The following is an 18,228-nucleotide window of genomic DNA, read 5'->3' on the forward strand; positions in this document are numbered from 1 at the left end:
GGGCTATACACCTAGTTGAGATTAAATTCTTCTCATCGTTTCTAAGTAAACATAAATCCTGCTGAGTCATTGACCTGGTTTGTCGAGAGGCCAATATTCTGGTTCTGGATCAAACATGACAATTGCTCCCTGCTAATCTGAAAAACAACGAATAGCTCTTTTTGAATTTTATTGTGACAGCTTCAAAGACACTAGAACTAGTATATATGTTAGTTAGAATAAAGAAATCATCTGATAACTTTTGCAATTATTCATTTTCTGTAATCAGGTAACAAAAGACAATACATATAGAGTACATTACAATCAAAACATGCAGGGCAAACTACCTCTGTTCACTGTGAACTATATGACCCGCTATAGAAGATGGAAGGGCAGGGAATGTGGATGCAGACTGTAGAGTCCTCGAACAACCAGCAACATTTTGTTAGGATTTCTACTATTTAAGCCACGGCAGGCATGTCCTTAAGCCAGGGATCAAGGGGCTTTCCAATGGAGTAAACAATGAAACCGATCTCCCGCATCTTCTCAGCATCAATTACGTTGCGACCATCGAACAAGAACGCAGGCTTCTGCATGCTATCATAGATTTTCTTGTAGTCGAGTGTCTTGAACTCATCCCACTCAGTCAGGATGCAGATACCATGTGCCCCCTTGGTGGCTTCATAGGCATCCCAGGTCACAGAGACCTGTTTCACGGCAGTTGGGCTCATTGGCTGCAGATGGATCGGGTGGTCCCAGTCAAACTTGTTCATCGTGAGATCGCGCTGGATCTGGTCCTCAGTCACCTGCGGATCGTAGATGCTAATCTTGGCCTTGTCTCCAAGGAGTCCCTTGCAAACATCAATGGCAGCAGTCTCCCTCGTGTCACCAGTGTCCTTCTTGAAGGCAAAGCCGAGCACTGCAATCTTCTTTCCAGAAACAGTGTTGAACATGGAAGACACCACACGGTTCACAAATCTGCTCTTCTGGTAATCATTGATCTTGATAACCTGCTTCCAGTAGTTGGCGACCTCAGGCAGTCCATTGCACTCACAGATGTACACAAGGTTGAGAATGTCCTTCTGGAAGCAGGAGCCTCCAAAACCAACACTAGCATTCAGGAATTTGGGTCCGATCCTTGAATCCTTGCCAACAGCGTAGGCCACCTCTGTGACATTGGCACCAGTGGCCTCACACAGAGCTGAGATTGCGTTAACTGATGAGATCCTTTGAGCCAAGAAGGCATTTGCAGCAAGCTTAGACAACTCAGCTGACCATAGGTTGGTTATGAGAATACTGTCCTCGGGGACCCAATTGGCATATACATCCTTCAAGGCCTTAACAGCCTTCTGGCCTTCTGGAGTCTCCCGGCCACCGATGAGCACACGGTCAGGCTTCAAAAGGTCCTCAATTGCTGTGCCCTCTGCAAGGAATTCAGGATTTGAGAGGATCTGGAAGTTGATTCCCTTGCTATTGTGTGTCAAGATCTTCTCAATGGCTTCAGCAGTCTTGACAGGGACAGTGGACTTCTCAACCACAATCTTGTCAGACTTGGCCACATCTGCGATCATGCGGGCTGCACTCTCCCAGTAGGTTAAATCTGCAGCTTTGCCAGCCCCAAGACCACGGGTCTTGGTTGGTGTGTTCACAGAGACAAAGATGATATCAGCCTCAGCAACATGCTTCTCAATGTCATTGCTGAAGAAAAGGTTCCTGCCACGGCACTGCTTGACCACTTCATCAAGGCCCGGTTCATAAATAGGGAGCTGATCGCTGTTCCATGCTGCAATGCGTGGAACAGAAATGTCGACGACACAAACTTCAATAGCAGGGCATTTCAGCGCAATGACAGCCATGGTTGGGCCGCCAACATATCCAGCACCGAGGCAGCATATCTTCACCATCTTTCTTAAACTATCCAAGTAACTGCATGACGAAAATGGGAATACTGACATTAGTTATCTCAGTAAGCATGATTAATGGGGACAAGATAATCATTGCTATGTCATATATTATGCACAAAGACTCGAAATTATTTACCCCACACCCCCACCCCCACCCCCCAATATATTTCAGAAGATTTTGGAGCTGTAAAAGAATCAAGGTGAAGACAATGAATAAATTATCTCAGATACTGACAGTTAAATTTACAAGGTTTCCGGTGATTGTTAGCATTAACAGAGAGTTTATTTGCTGAAAAGCTGGTAATAACAAATAGATAATGACAGTCTTGATAAACTGAACTATTGATACAGTAGAAGAATTGTAGGGCGTAATGGTATGCATCAATTGAGCAGCAGCCAAGCCACCGATACTGCCAAGAGCAATTTTGGTGGCCATATTGGCTCATGCATATGCTTCGGGTTACCAATTTTATGCCAAAGCCCATAGCTTTTAGCATGCCACATCCATACATAGACATGGAATTCTGAAGGTATGAATCTTATGTGGAGTAAAAAAAAACATTCAGTGCACAGCTGCTTTAACTTAAGGACTTTTCATGAACGACAGTTTCAGTGCATTCACTTGGCATCGCGGTGTCTAGTGGAGATCTGACATTCGGTGATAAACTAAATGCGTGACCAGGTTGTCTCGCTTGTTGGCATTTGGCAATCAGTGACCTCGCTCGCTTTTTATCAACTAGAATAATCTTTTTTTTTTAACGAACAACGCTCGACGAGTGCGTTTCTATTGATATAGCAGAAAAAATACAAGGATATAGCCCTGGGAGGCCATAACCAGGAAAAAAGAAAAGAACACTTAACAACAAAACCGGCGGGTTGGATTGGGACATCAACACGCGCCGAACACAACTCCACAGGCTAGTCGGATTGGGACGTCGACGCAAGCCACGCAAACGTCTCCAAGAGACAACACTGTCCAGTCGGATTGGGACGTAGACACGAACGAGACCACTCCACTAAGGCCGCAGCTGACAACCTTCTCCATCTCATGTAGCCACCGTCAGGTACGGCCCCGCGCCGACAGGGAAACAAGATAAACAGACCGCACCGCACCGAAGAAGGCCACCATCATGTGGGACCCACCGCCGTAGTGCCGCTGCAACACCACACACCATCCGACAGGGTGAAATCACCGGATTCGGACCAAACACAGGCTGTCTCGCAGTCGCCACCACGACACACAACGCGCGGGGGCCTCGCCACATCCGCCGTTGGACTCCACCTCACTCGTCGCCTCGCCTCACACGGGGGCCTCGCCACGCCCGCCTCAGCACTTCGAGTCGCAAATCCGTCTACAAAGTCGCTGCCAGGATGAAGCACAGTGTTACCCCGTTTCCAAGAACCCCGTCAGAAACAGACTAGCCGCGCCCGCCGGACAATAGCATCACGTTGCACCACCCGCGCAACAAACCACCGCCATCATGCTAGCAACCCAAGTTGTCGTCCACGCCATCTTTCGACGATGTACCATACCGAGTCGCCGAGCGATGCAGAGCAACCCGCCACAGTCCGCTGCAAACCTAGTCTTCCCACGATGTCGTTGCTGCGAGCGCCGTCCTCCGACGCAGTCCCACACCACACTGGCAATTGCCAAGCAACGCCAGCCGCCGCGGTCCGCTGCAAGCAGCCAGGAACCGACACCCGAGCGAAGACCCTTGGCTGCGGGCATAATTTTGGCCGCCGCCATGAGGGCTCGGCAACCCCCTTCGAGCCAACCGCCTGCACCAGCCGCCTTGCCGCACCACCGGCAGAGGCCACCCCTGACCACGGCGACACCGGCAAAGCCACAGGCTGAGATGGGTCTCTGCAAACGACGCCTCCAAGGAGGTGACGCCGCCGAAGGCGCCGCCGTCCAAAGGTGGACAGGCTAGAGAACCCGTGCAACACGGATGGGGCTCCTTGATGACGCCCCCTACGGGGAGAACGACGCCCTCAGACGCCGTCGCCATCGCCGGCTGCGGTGGCTGCGACGCCTGTGATGATGAGGCGGTGACCGCGTGCGACGTGTGGCGGAGGCGGCGTGGCCGCGCGGGGGAGGTGCGGCTGGTTGGTGGCTGCGTTCGGGAGTTGGCCGCGGCTGGAAGTGGCACTGCAACGGCGCTGCGCCCAGGAGGGCCTCCACGACTGCGGCTCCGGATTCCAGGGCTGAGTGCGTGCAGTGGATGGGATTCTCCGGGCGAAAGTCTAGAATAATCTTGAGGCACCTGAAATACTAACACGGCCCGCATCCTCTGTCAATCCACTCAGGCGTAAACTTAGTGTCAGATGCCATCTCGACATCTCGTGAGACTAACAAATCGAAAAAAAATAAAGAAAAGGTTAAAGTCGGTGATCGTTGGGGACCTGGGGTGCAGACAGTTGACCCCGCATCCTCCGAACAAAGAGAAATGGAAAACAAAGTAAACCGCACGCAGGGAGAAAAAAAATCTGAACCGCCTGGAGGGTGGTCGGAGCGCCCATTCCGGACAGGAGTGATTCGGATTTGAGTGCTTTTAGTCGCAGCGAATAGACGAATCCCCGCAGAGCAGCAAGGGACTGAAATTACTGGAACAAAGGGGAAATCCGAGCCCAGATCGAGAGGCGGAAGCATACCTCCTGAAGTCCTGACCAACCCGACAATGGGAGCCTCTTCTTCCCCTCGCCGCGGGATCTGGATCTGGCTGCCTGAGCCGTTGAGGAATGAGGAGTGAGGGCGGAGTGGAAGACGACTCGTGTTCTGAGCGGGGGAGATGGAAGGAGCGGGTTAAATAGGAGAGGGGCGTGGAAACGCGACGAGCCAACGGACCAACGCTACGCCTACGCGACGCGGCCTCGTATTTCTCTGCCATTTCTCCCCCCACCCACCTCGCACGAGGTGAGGTGGGGGCCAGCTGACCCACCGGCTGGCACCACCAGAAACCATGTCCGAGACTCCGAGTCCGACTGCTTCTATTGCACGCCTACGGCCTACACTGCACCGGCAATAGAAGATGGTGCATTGACCTTGTTGCGGCCAGAAGTCGACCTGACGAGAGCGATTGGTGCGGAACTACCTACAGGCTGCGTCCTGGTTTTCTGTTTGCCAAAAAAATTTACATAGTATCTGTCACATTAAATTTTCGGACACATACATGGAGCATTAAATACAGTTAAAGAAAATAACTAATTACACAGTCTAACTGATTAGCACGAGCTGAATTTTTTAAGCCTAATTAATCCATAATTGGACATTATTTCTCAAGTAACAACGAAATGTGCTACAGGACCAAAACCCAAACTTTTTCACCAGTTAAACACACCCTTTCTTTGCGCACTCTGCTAGCAAGTTGGCATCCCAACAAACTTTGTTGTTACCAAACCTTTAATTGCTTTCTATAAAAGCTGGTGATCTTCTGTAAAAAAGAAATTGGTGCATCTTGAATCTAGATTTCTTTCAAAAAGACTAGAGATGAGGTGTTATTTCTTAGTTAAATATTCCATAGGGATGTGTTATGTTTGATCGGTAAGCTCAACAATCTCAACATAGACGTCATTTGTTTGGTAATCCCGTTTTCGTTTGGGTTTACTCGGTCCATTGTTATTTGCATGTAGTATTAGATATGTCTTCAGTCAAATTTAACCAATTTTGATCAAATCTGTAATAAAAATATATCAACAATTGTACTATCCAACATATGCACTATCAACATATATTTTATGGTGGACTGTTGATTCAATGAAACAAATTTAATGTTATAAATGTTATTACTTCTTTCTATAAATTTGGCAAAAGTTTGTTAGATTTAATTTAAGATAAACTTAATACGATATGTAAATAATAATAGAGAGTATATAAAATGAATAGAAGCTAACCCAAAATTTGGGTACGTTGACATTGCAACTGCTAATCTGTACGGCAAATTTTGCTCCGAAAATGCGAAATTGGATCCACACACACAACGAGGCGTGTCATGTGGCAGTTAGGCCCTGTTTAATTGCCTTCAAAATTTCAAAACTTTACAAGATTCTCCATCACATTGAATGTTTCAACGTATGTATGAAGTATTAAATGCCGCTAAATAAAATAATTAATTACATATTTTATCTATAATTTGCGAGACGAATCTTTTGAGTCTAATTAATCCACGACAGAATAATAATTATTAAATACAAATGAAAGTGTTACAATACTTTATACCCAAAAATTTACGCATCTAAACAAGTTCGCCACTGGCCTGACATCCATGAAGTCTAATTGGAATTGAGAAGCAGCACCCTTTGACTGTCGTGAACATCTGACCGAACCAAATTACCAAACACTTCTCCTCTCCCCCACCGTCAGTGCCGTCACTGGTGTCGGTGCGCGCTGTGTGCTGTATTGCCGTGTAGCATGCCATTCGGTTTGTCCGCGAACCGCGTGGTTTGCTGTTGCGGCGGCCAACCAGTTCTGACGGGCACCGAGCAGGAGCGAGGAGCACGCGGGCGGCAGACGGCAGCGGACCGCGTGCCGCGGACCCGCGGTGCCGGCGGGGCACGGTGGTGCGCGCGCGTGGAGGTCGCTGGGCTCCTTGCCAAGTTCTCAGGCTGCCTCCGGGCTTCCGCTGGGCCGTGGGATGTAACTTGTGGGCTTCCGGACTTCCGGTGCTGGAATGGGCCCCGGAACAGTACTCCCTTTCAAAAACTACTACTTTTGTTGACGAGCAATTTCCTTTTCTGCCCTTTCAAAAAAAAATCATTCTCTGCCCCTCGAACAACGTTGCGCATCATCTACATTCCCCGACGCAAAAATAAAATTACACTTCGACTCCCCTGATTTTTCAGATGCGGTTTTGCGGTGAATTTTAAACCCTCATCCAGTGTGATGGCTGTGACGGGAACAGGCAGTGACATCTTTTTTAAAAAAATAAGGAACAGGCAGTGACATGGACGGTGGATCGGCATCACCAACCTGAACGCTTCCTCGCGCGAATTTCCACCACTGTTCGGGGCCGTTCGGCGGCGTTCCGCGTCCTCCTCGGCCGCGGCGCGGGCGGAGATCCGGTAGGCGAGCACGGCCGCACCGCGCCGCCACGGTGCGCTCCCGCCCAACGCAACGACCAGACCTGCCCAACCCACCGACGCGGCAAGTGAAACGCGCGAGCGCGCCATGTGACTGTGTTCACTCGTGACCTGAGTGCCCATCCGCCCACTCCCACTCCCACTCCCACTACCCCATCCCCTCCAGTGCGGCGCCACCTTCCTTCCGCAGTTCCGCTCCCCGTCTCCTCTCTTATGGTGCCCCGCCGCGTGCCGCGCCACCACTAGCGCGCTGCCCCTTCCCCGTCCGTCCATGGCCGCCGCGTCGTTCGCCCGCGCCTTGCCTCTCCTCGTCCTCTTTCTCCTCCTGGCCGGTGCGGCGCGGGGCAAGACGGTGAAGAGAGACGGTACGTGACTGCTCCTTTTTCTCCTCCCACCCGGTGCCATTCCCGATCCCGTCGGTGAACTCCTGGCTGCTCACTGCGAATTGGAGTTAGTATAAGAGAAAATTTGGTTCTTTTGGCTGCGCCATTGGAGATCTGACAGAACCTTCCATCCGGGACCATGCGCTTCCTTGCTCAGCGGCGCTAAATTGGGCGTCTGCTCTGCTGGTAGCATTGGCCCTCCTTGCAGTCATGGGCTCGGCTGTGCATTTCAGGAGCCATGTGATGTAGCATAAACTCCGGCGTAAGCGCAACAGTGGGATCCATTTTGTAGTTTCTCGTTTAAGATGTAAACTTGTTTCTCTCATTGCAAGTCACCCCTTTGTACTGTTCGGACCCAATTCTGTAATATCAATGATAATGGGTTTGTTACAGAATGCTTATGGACTTATGGTTCCTAGTGTGTCATTTCCTAGTGCCACCAATGAGCGTTAATCATCTTTAGCAGTTCCCCAAGAAATCTTTCCCAATAACCATCTAATGGGGATCTCCTAATAATTCTTTCATGGTTATTGGGAAAGTTGCTTTTGCAGTTCCCCAATGATCTCATTCCAAGCTTACTACTGTATTGGAAGAGCTTCAACTCTCCCTCTATTTGGGGAGAGTTGGGGTGAATTACTGGTTCGTCCCAATAATTATTGGGAAAGAGGAAAGATAAAGGGGATCTGCTGGAGCATAATTTTTACACAAACTCTCCCAATATGGTAGTTGGATTGGGGAATGGGGATCCGCTAGAGATGCTCTTACGTTTCCTAATTGCTTGAGGGCTCATGAAGGGGTAGTTATGCTCGAAGACATTAGTCAGAGTTAGCCTTACCAAAAAAAAAGTTGGAGTTAGCAACGTTTCGTAAACTGCTCAGTTCTTAAATGCTGGAACTAAAATTGGTCTTTTTTATGCAGTGAAAGCATTGAATGAGATAAAATCTTCACTGGGCTGGAGAGTTGTATACTCATGGGTTGGTGATGACCCTTGCGGGCATGGTGATCTACCACCCTGGTCTGGTGTGACATGCTCACAGCAAGGGGATTACAGAGTTGTGACTGAACTGTAAGAACATTTTCTTGATTTACCTTCTCTAGTGGCATACATAAGCATTTGAAGGTTATTTTATGATTTCAAATTTCCTTCCCAAAGATTAAAAAATTGTAAAACTTAAAGCCTCAAAGGTTGAAAATTTAGTTTTGCTCCAACACAGTAAACTCCTATCATCTATTAATTTGAAATGTTTCCTTACAGTGCAAGTATCATCACAAAAACTATTAGTCAACACACACCTCCATGTTGTATCCGATTGAGGGGGCTTTTGTTAAAGCTATCAAGAAAACCTGCAACTTAAAAGAAAATTGTTGTTAGAACAAGGTGGTGGTATTACCTACTTGTCTACTATGTGTTTTTCATGGTTTGAGATATATAAGATAATTAGCATCTATGACTGATGCATGCGTCCTGGTTACGTGTTTCAACTTCATGAATTGCAAAATCATGCTTACTGCTTTTTCTGAAGCTTTATGCACTGTTTCTATGCATACATGCTGAGTGCCATTGTGTATCTTGTTTCAGGGAAGTCTATGCTGTATCTATAGTTGGTCCTTTCCCAACAGCAGTAACTAACCTGTTGGATCTGAGAAGATTGTAAGAACATTTTCCTTGTCAGTGCTGCTTTATTCTTATGTTCAATATTAGGATCTTCAGGCACATGACAATATTATTATTGATGTTTTGTAATTATTTTATATAACCTGATTTGAGTTCATGTTCTTCATATACTTGTTGTGTCTGTTGGTCTTGAGATAACCATTAGTAAGAGTCCTAGTGTGCATGGCAAAGCATCTGCTAGATTTATATACTCTTGTAAAAATGAAGCTCCAGTTCTGCTGTGCTATGCTCCCTTAGTTTGGTCTTTGGAGAGATCATTGCCACAATGGAAAGCTAGATTTATCCCTTAACCATCATCACTTGTTAACTTTGTCAGCTTCTGTTTCATTTTTTTTTGTCTCTGAGTTGCAACTCTCATTTGCCATCCAAAAAATATCAAGAGACTGAAAGCGATCTCATTAGTGAATAATCATGTGAAGGGCTTCAGTAAAATATCTTTACGACTTTGCCCTTACCCTAAAACATCTTTATTTTATGCTCAAACCATTGTGTAACTTTCTCAATTATAGGGATCTTCACAATAACAAGTTGACAGGGCCAATTCCTCCGCAGATTGGACGGTTAAAACATCTCCGGATATTGTAAGTATGGAATATCTTGCACTTTGCTACATAGAACAGAAGTCTCTATTCTCTGCAATCCAACAATCGCCTCAGATACTGAATACCCTTGAATCAATATTGCACTGTTATTATTTCTTCGCCCCCTTTAGTCAATGTTTAATTTGAATATAGTTGCTCTTCATCTAAGAAAGTTTGTTTGTATCTTAGGAACCTGAGGTGGAATAAGCTTCAAGATGTGCTTCCTCCTGAAATTGGTGAACTGAAGAAACTGACACACTTGTAGGTTCATTTTTAGAATGTACTGGATTTTATCTGGATAGAGAAATGCTTCACTTCTGATTTCTCTTCGTGTTACTGGGAATTCTATAGGTACTTGAGCTTCAACAATTTTAAAGGCGAGATTCCAGTGGAGCTTGCAAACCTGCCAGAACTTCGTTACCTTTATCTTCATGAGAATCGCTTCACGGGGCGGATCCCTTCAGAACTGGGAACTCTAAAGAACCTACGTCACCTGTAAACATCTTACCTGGTTCCTTCTAGTTTTTGTTCACAGGGGAAAAGAAAATGTTCACTCGGGTTTTAAATATATGACATGACATCTTAATTATGCAGTGATGTTGGGAACAACCATTTGACAGGCACTCTCAGGGATTTTATTGGCAACGGGAATGGCTTCCCCTCCTTGAGAAATCTGTAAGTAGAAATATAAACCTGTTACCAAATTCATCCTTCCCTCCTGAATGGTGAGTGCTGTCTTCCTTTGCTGACTGCTAAATTGTGTCCCACAGTTACCTTAACAATAACGAATTGACTGGTGTGCTGCCAGATCAGATTGCAAATTTGACAAACCTCGAGATTTTGTAAGTTCTCTGAAGCTAAAGACATTGTTGCATCAAGACCTTTCATCATATACCTCCTTTCAAATAGAAATATTAAATCATCTGATCATCCTTATACCTTCTACAGGCACTTGTCCAATAATAAGATGATTGGATCAATATCGCCGAAGCTAGTTAACATCCCGAGACTGATCTATTTGTGAGTCTCACTGCTTGAAATTTATTGAATTCTATTGTGTAGGAATGATCATTGTCGTTCTTTAGCATCCATCTGGTTGTCATGTTACAATGGTTTGTGGCAGGTACTTGGACAATAACAACTTCATTGGAAGGATACCCGAAGGGTTATACAAGCATCCATATCTGAAGGAGCTGTAAGTTGGCTTCAGAATCTAAATTATAAGGAAACCAAAATTATTTTCAGAAAGAATTCCATTTTACTTCCACTGTACAGTTATTGAAATATTTGCATGTGCTTGCTTCAGATACATTGAAGGAAACCACTTCAGGCCAGGAACCAGACCAAAAGGAACGCACAAGGTGCTGGAACTGCCTGATGCTGACAGTTTAGTTTAGCCACGCTCGTTTAGGGTCCTGTAGTAGACTGCTACAGACACCACAATTACTTTTTAGCATATACAGTATGTAGCTATGTTTCTCACTGTACTGTTCAGTGACAAATCTACAAAGTGCTAAGAAAGGGAGGAAAAAACACTGAACAGTAAAGGACACTGTCATACTCCCATCATCATTGGATGAGTGTACAGGCTGTATTGTTTACCGCATCCCTCTGCGTCTTTGCTGTATGACAGAGATACTCTTCAGATGTAACCCCAGCAAATTGCAAATTTGCAATGCCACCTACAGCACTGGTACAACCAGCGGCCAATGATATTCCTGTTACACCACTGGATATGATCTGGCCTTTTTGGAAGCAAATTTGGTGCCATCAATACTTGAAAGCGTGGGCATGTGGGCGGAGAATCTGCTAATGCCAGGCTGGATCTGCCCAAGAAAAGGGGCACTCAAGAGTCGAGTCACAGCCCATCCCCTTCCCAGTTTTGCCTTGTTGAGAACACGGGAATTTTCGCCGATATTACTGTGATGGAATCGTTTGTTGTAAAATAAAACTTGCACGAAATTCATGCGAAATCACTGCATTCCAATCATGCCCATCATTTCCGATCAGAAGTTGGGTTAATGCTCGGGACAAACGTAGTGCACGGTCTCCTACTAACTTGGGTGCAGAAGATCCAGTTATTCATATGCTGCACAGTTTGATTGGATGATTGCTGCAGCAAAGAATACTGTCAAGGTCACATGCATTTCCCACACCATTTATTACTTTAGCGCTATTACCTTTGTTGTTAGTGGTCCATGCTGCTTTTTTGGTATCCTGTGTTTCCTTCTGAACTCTCACTGCAGTATCATGAAATTGGATGCGTCTCAGAAATCCATGTCCCGATCGATCTGGCCAGTGTTGCCAATGTTGATGCCTATAAATCTGGTGAATAGATAGATACTGAAGGCATTGAATGATAAAATTACATTCATCTGCCAAATGTGCATCCTGCATTTGGAGCTCATTACCATTGCACCATGAGCTTCTGTAAATGCTCCCTTAATTCTGAATATGCTGAACAATCCAATGTATGGTAATGCCAGTACTACTGGCATTCTTGATCTTTTGCCTTAGCAAAACATTTCTTTCAGATTTTTCATCCACATGGAGTGTCACCATCCACCCAATGGTCCAGTTCCCCAGTTCCCTTGCAAATCCAGTGCTATCTTATTTGCCGGATCGAAAGAGTTGTTCCAGGCATGGAGCTGTACAAGGCACATGGAGGACGACCATCATTGCGATGGCAATGGCATATTGGAATGCATACAGAGCGACTTCTTGATGTGCAGAAACCTAACCCCCTTCAAAATACGAACCAAATCCTCCTCAGACTGTAGCTAGCTGCTTCATCACACTTGTAGCTTTATTTCAGCAGTAAAAAAAGCTTTATTTCATCACACTGTTTGACACTGTGCCGATGCATACATCAGAGCCATTCAGCCATGTGATCTGCACTTCTGCGTAGCTCACGGAAATGTCGGGAAGTCTTTTACGGTGCATAATACTACCACTTGGTAGTCGATTAAAAAGGGTAAAATTGTCATTAACAGGTTTGTATAAATTGAGTAGAACTTTTAGTTTTATTTTTCGTTTAGCTCCCTATCCCGCTCTTGCAGACTCCATTCCCCTGTCCTCGTCGCCGCCGGCCGAGGGTCCAGGCCGCCTCCTTTTTTCGTCGCCGCCGGAAGATGGCCGGCTCCTCTCGTCGTCGCTGCCGGAAGAGGGATCCTGGATCGAAGCCATCGCCGCCGCCGGTAGAGGGCCGCCTCCTCTCGTCGTCGCCGCCGGAAGAGGGATCCTGGATCGAGGCCTTCGCCGCCGCCGGAAGAGGGCCGCCTCCTCTCGTCCTCGCTGCCGGAAGAGGGATCCTGGATCGAGGCCGTCGCCCCCCTCCCCCTCGTGCCTTCCCTTCCAGGCCGCCGGCCGAGGGCCCTGTGCTCATCGCAGGAGGGACGGCCATTCCCAGGCGCGTTGCCGTGGTCGGCCGGCGGACCTGCGCGTGGTGGTGCGCTGGGGGCCAGGACCAGCGCAGTTTCCGTTTTGACACCGGCTTTCCGGCGAGATCTTGACAGGCGGGAATTGAACTTCTGAATCTCTTGTCTCTCTGTCCCTCCATTTTTTGAACGGGCTCTGATCCATTGAAGCATGCGAGGGCGCAATTTTTTGCTTACGAAACCCAGTCATAATTTTTCTTTCTTTTTCATCTGATGACTCACAGGTGATTACTTATTGACAGGAAGCTACATGAAAGTTATTACTGCTATTGTGCTCAAATTAGTTATAACATATCGAGTATAATTTGAACAGCAATAAACTAGTGTAATATGTAGCACTTTTTTTAAGCAACATAAGCATTTGAAAGGTTCATACATTTGAAAGTGAGCATGAATATTTAATCAATTGTGTGTTCGTACATTCTGTAAGGATCATGGATGATGAAGAATAAATCCATAAAGAATTAAATCCATCAGCACTTGTAGCTTTTTTGTTTGTGATTAAATGTTGAAATAGATGTGATCCTTTTTTTTCCCATTCCAGCAGGGTAATTGATGGAGGCGAATGGGTATGTAAGCCTAGAGGAAATTGAGGAATATAACTATGTGGCAAATCGGACCTTTAATACCGAGGAAGATTTCTTCGAGTTTTTACAATGCTTATGCATTCCGTAAAGGATTTGTCAGGTACAGCAGCATCAGAAGTGGCATTATGATTGCTCCCTCATCCTGCTTGCTGTTATCTGATGCATTAGTGATACTGGAATTTTCTTCTGCTGGCGTAGGCATGGAGTGACCAGAGTTTTCTGGTTTGTCAAGTGTCGTTGTGTCTGAAGTTGCATTTTCGTTGTTTGCTCCCACAACAGTGCTTTCATCCTAGTGGCTGCTCTCTGATGCAGTGGTACTATTGGAGTTCTCATCTGCTGTAGCAGGTATGGAATCACTAGAATTTTCAGGTTTGTTAAGCTCAATTTCTTTTTGCTGCAGGGGTTCCATTAGAGTTATTGTCTGATCAGGGTTGGAAGTAGCTGCATTCTCTATAATTTGGTTGATATGGCTCTCTTTCTCCACAAGAGCGGCTTCTAATTCTTTCTGAGTTTTGTTAAGATATGTAGTGCTAGTTTCTGAATCCATGAGCTTGTTTTTCAATTCTGTCCTCTGAATACTTAGGACATGTTTAGGCTTCCAGTTTGTCCACTTTCCTTCTCATCTCTATTAATTTGTTTTCTTTCTGTCATAAAGAAGATAGCAGTATTTAGCTGACGGGGTATTCTTGAATGGCAGGTTGGATAAATAATTCATAAAGTATAGAACAGACAACAGAAAACACGCATTGAAGGGTCTAAATCTGCTGCAGCTATGACGCGACTTCATCTCAGTATTATCTGTTTGCAGAACAAGAGGGTGTTCAATTGAGTATATATTGTCTGCTAGCATTTTGAAACTAAATTGTGATGTGACGCCTCCTGATAAAAGTATGTCTGCAAAATGGTGTCAATATGGAAGTTGGAAGTCTTGTCAGGGGTGATTTATATGGACTAATCTATGAAGGCGCAGCTCTAGACTGGATAGTTTCCTCATGGTTTTGAGTGTGCAAAAATTTTGCCAGTGCAATACTGAATGTAGATAGAATTATACTTTCGATGACATTGTACTATTTCTTATATTTTACCTACTAGTAAATAAAATGCCCTGATTTTAGCTTGCTCTTGTCGATACAGTGATGAGGCACAGGTCCCCAAACACTTCGCGTCCATGTATAAGTAGAGAACTAAGCTACTTCTTTTGGCCATGTAGGGGATGCGAGCAACGTGTTTGATAAGAGACAATTTTATTTGGCACTTCTATCTTATTGACAACACATGACGACGGCAACGTGTTTGGCAAGACAATATTTTATTTGGCATTTGTATTTTATTTACAACACATGGCGACGGCAACTTCTTTTTTAGCAAGTATCATGAATTCCAATGCCAGCTTTCAGAAAAATGGGTGCATTATCACATTTATTTAACTGGGATTGGATCTCATTTATTTTAGCACGTCAGAAGACATGAAAGGCGAGTCCGGTCCTTCTCTTTAATAATCACGCACACGCACCTATGACAACCGGATTTCCTTTTTTTTATCACGGAAGACAAGCAGGAGAGAGTCCGGTTTTGGTTCCTTCTCTTTATTAATCACGCACACGCACCTATGACAATTGGATTTCCTTTTTTTATCACGGAAAACAAGCAGGAGAGAGTCCGGTCCTTTTTTTAATAACACAAGACACAAGTACACTTATACATTGCATTACAAGATTGATATTGTTGAATTCTTGATTTGAAAGTAGGAATTGACACACTTTGATAGCACAAAATTCACATGCTCCACCAGTACAGACTACAAAAAAACACTAGGTTTGAGCTACCACACCGGGAAAGCCAGGAGAACACATCAAGAGGCCGTGTGAGTATTACTTTCTCGATATGAATCCCTGTGCTGCGGCCAAAAAGTTAAAAAGGGTATCAGATCATGACATCACCTTGCATACATAAGCTAAACTCAGTTTTTGACCTTTAGCATTTACGTTAAGTGTCACCACATTTGATGTTCATGTTCTATTAGTAAAGAATTCACTGAGGTAGAGCTCCTATTGACATTTAGCATTTACGTAAACTTTCACGGTGATACTCACAGATCAGTTTAAGGGCCACTTTTATCTGCTTGGGCAGTACCTTCTCCTGGCAAGCTCTTCTTCTCAACTGTGCTTCATTCAGTCCGTGTTTCTTCATCATATATATCATCCTACATAATGGAGTTCAAATATTATTTCCTATCAGATATTAGGTATCTTGCAATTGATTTCTGACATTAAATAGATTTCTGATTCAGGCCTAACTTTACCAATCTGACATTAAATAGATTTCTGATTCAGGCCTAACTTTACCAATCTGACATTAAATAGATTTCTGATTCAGGTCTAACTTTACCAATCTGGCACTGTATTCAGAGCTCTTCCATTTAGAATGAAGCAAGCTAAATAGATTTCTGCTCCTCATATAATGCGAAACTCAGTTTCTGACAGCACGCAATACATAAGCTAAACTAGGCTATATCAGTAATTCAATTTTCTGTGAAGTCAACAACAATACATAAGCTAAACTCAGTTTCTGACTGCATGCAATACATCAGGGAGTAAGGGTAACAAAGAGGTGGCCTGTAATTCTTCTAATACAACCATGTTATTATTTATCAAAGAGCCAAACCAGATAAGAAGAGTCAGCTGAATCAGTAGGGGATAAAACCCCTCCTGTTTCCTCCCAAAAAAAAAAACAATAAGAATCAGCTGTGGCTGTGCTTCATATTCTTCACTACTAGTATATCATGTCAATTAATTTCTGAAATAAAAGTATATCATGTCAACCATTGTTCTACGGCAATCTTACCTGGGTTAGTCCTTGACCAGTTGGCAACATGACCAGAAAAAAATTATATCATGTCAACCATTATACCCATAATCCATGCCTGCTAAGCAGAATCTGCAATAAAAAATTTTCCTACTGTAAGTCGAGCCTGAACTTGAATAATGTCAGTTAGTGAAGTGAATATGCTTTTATTCTGCCAGCAACTTCAATCCTCCCAGCAGCTATTGCATTGTGACCAGCAATTACTTCTGCATACTGAAGAAACATGATACATATATTTATTGAGTATAGCCTGCAAAACCAGCAAGATCAACAACAGATAAATTCCCTAAAGCTATCCCAAACAAATGAAATTCTAAACTATTAGCCAATCAACCTGCATGAGTAGATCATGCAACATGTAAATGACATTCTATACTAGTGCATACTAAAAGAGATAGCAAACTAAACTAAAACCTGTTCAGATAAGCAAGTAGCTCAACATAATTTAAAAGTTGAACAACAAGCTCTGCACATGATGCAGAGATCCTGACCCCTGAATGCACAAGGAAGTAATGACTGGACAGAGATTGTTTTCACCAAGACGGATAATGGCAACTTCATGGGCAGTATACGATTTGTGCAAAAACATTGCAAGGCCTAACAGGAACCAGAGCGGAGAGAAAGAGGATCAGTACTTCCAATTGGTCGACGGGGATCCATTGCCGAGATGCCGAATTGGGATGCGATACAGGGTGCCCCCTGCTCCTTGCCCTTGTCGCGCTACTGCCTTGGGCCCATCACCAGTGGCCGTCCGGGCGTTGGCCCCTGGCCGCGGTGGCCGGCGGCGGGAGGCGACGGGCGGCCGCGGCTGGCGGCATGACCAACCCGTGTAGGGAGCCGGCTCCGCTGCGACTGCTGCTGCTTGCCGCCGTGGCGGAGGACGAACGGGCCACGCCAGTTCGATGGTGGGCGCCGACGGTGGATTGGGGCCCCGATCTGGATCTCGCCGTCACCCTCACCCTCGCCCGGCGGCGAGAGACGGCCGTGCGTGGGGCGACTTCACGGATCCGCGCCATTCCCGCCGGAGGGCACGGGTCGCGGGGGCCACCGCCGCCGCCAAGGACTCTGCGGCCGAGCGGGGGACCCTCCGCAGGCCGACTCCACGGCGGTGGCGAGCCGCTGCCCGCCCTCCTCCCATGGCCCTTGACTCCGGTGTGAGATGCGCCGCCGGGGCCGATCCGCCGCCAATGATCCCTTCTCGGCGCGCAGCGTCGGCCATGGGAGCGAGCCGCTGCCCGCCCTCCTCCCAGGGGCCGACGGTAGGGCGTCGCGAACCCTAGGCGCCGTCGAGCAAGTGACGGGGGAACGCCGGAACGGGGCGCCGCCGAGCTCGTGATGGGGGAACGCCGGAACCTAGGCGCCGCCGAGCTCGTGACGGGGGGAGCGCCGGAACGGGGTGCCGCCTAGCTCGTCAGATGTAGAAACGAAGAACATTAGGCTATCTCCGACCATTCCCCCGTCCAACTCCCCAAACGTACTATTTACTGTATTTTACTACCTCTCTCTAAAAGATTCCTCCCCATATAACTCATTCTCTCCAACCATTCCCCATATATATTCCCCTATATACTATCACTCATTAACTAACTATTTATTTAACATTTTTGAATTTAAAAAAAAATCATACAGTATTTGTACTGTCATAATACGCATTATCATCATGTTACGAGGCTCAAACGGGATTAATATCGCGAAGAAATGGTGTGATTAAAAATATATGAGGAGATGGAACTCACTCTAT

At 45.9% G+C, this 18,228-nt stretch overlaps 2 protein-coding genes and 2 long non-coding RNA genes across 5 annotated transcripts; 2 read left to right on the plus strand and 2 right to left on the minus strand.

The window, feature by feature from the left end:
- Positions 1-213: 213 nt before the first annotated feature.
- On the minus strand, positions 214-4,786 carry LOC120646890 (UDP-glucose 6-dehydrogenase 4-like). Its single transcript, XM_039923411.1, has 2 exons — positions 4,536-4,786; positions 214-1,905 (listed from the first exon to the last, which is right to left on the minus strand). The coding sequence occupies exons 1-2, from the start codon at positions 4,769-4,771 to the stop codon at positions 441-443; spliced, it is 1,701 nt and encodes a 566-aa protein (XP_039779345.1). The 5' UTR covers positions 4,772-4,786; the 3' UTR covers positions 214-440.
- Positions 4,787-7,073: 2,287 nt separating this feature from the next.
- On the plus strand, positions 7,074-11,332 carry LOC120646891 (probable leucine-rich repeat receptor-like protein kinase At1g35710). Its single transcript, XM_039923413.1, has 11 exons — positions 7,074-7,324; positions 8,261-8,408; positions 8,922-8,993; positions 9,527-9,598; positions 9,788-9,859; positions 9,950-10,093; positions 10,193-10,273; positions 10,369-10,440; positions 10,547-10,618; positions 10,722-10,793; positions 10,905-11,332. The coding sequence occupies exons 1-11, from the start codon at positions 7,231-7,233 to the stop codon at positions 10,993-10,995; spliced, it is 990 nt and encodes a 329-aa protein (XP_039779347.1). The 5' UTR covers positions 7,074-7,230; the 3' UTR covers positions 10,996-11,332.
- A 1,288-nt stretch (positions 11,333-12,620) lies between these two features.
- LOC120646893 lies at positions 12,621-14,742 on the plus strand. Its single transcript, XR_005664633.1, has 3 exons — positions 12,621-13,722; positions 13,821-13,967; positions 14,320-14,742. It is a non-coding gene; the product is annotated as an uncharacterized LOC120646893 (long non-coding RNA).
- Positions 14,743-15,230: 488 nt separating this feature from the next.
- Positions 15,231-17,919, minus strand: LOC120646892. 2 transcript variants are annotated; one of them, XR_005664632.1, is made up of 4 exons: positions 17,123-17,919; positions 16,467-16,737; positions 15,716-15,825; positions 15,231-15,519 (listed from the first exon to the last, which is right to left on the minus strand). It is a non-coding gene; the product is annotated as an uncharacterized LOC120646892 (long non-coding RNA). The 2 variants fall into 2 exon arrangements; XR_005664631.1 differs by having other exon boundaries at positions 16,467-17,915.
- Between the last annotated feature and the right edge of the window lie 309 nt (positions 17,920-18,228).

The sequence above is a fragment of the Panicum virgatum genome, chromosome 9K (genome assembly GCF_016808335.1).
Source record: "Panicum virgatum strain AP13 chromosome 9K, P.virgatum_v5, whole genome shotgun sequence".
In the NCBI taxonomy this organism is placed as follows: Eukaryota; Viridiplantae; Streptophyta; class Magnoliopsida; order Poales; family Poaceae; genus Panicum; species Panicum virgatum.

Excerpts from the sequence above, each read along its gene's own strand:
- LOC120646890 (XM_039923411.1), bottom strand. The coding sequence starts at position 4,771 with ATGGCAGAGAAATACGAGGCCGCGTCGCGTAGGCGTAGCGTTGGTCCG. Across the intron at positions 1,906-4,535 it reads GTTGGTCAGGACTTCAGGAG|TTACTTGGATAGTTTAAGAA; the intron begins GTATGCTTCCGC and ends TTCGTCATGCAG.
- LOC120646891 (XM_039923413.1), top strand. The coding sequence starts at position 7,231 with ATGGCCGCCGCGTCGTTCGCCCGCGCCTTGCCTCTCCTCGTCCTCTTT. Across the intron at positions 9,860-9,949 it reads CTGAAGAAACTGACACACTT|GTACTTGAGCTTCAACAATT; the intron begins GTAGGTTCATTT and ends GGAATTCTATAG. Across the intron at positions 10,274-10,368 it reads TTCCCCTCCTTGAGAAATCT|TTACCTTAACAATAACGAAT; the intron begins GTAAGTAGAAAT and ends TGTGTCCCACAG.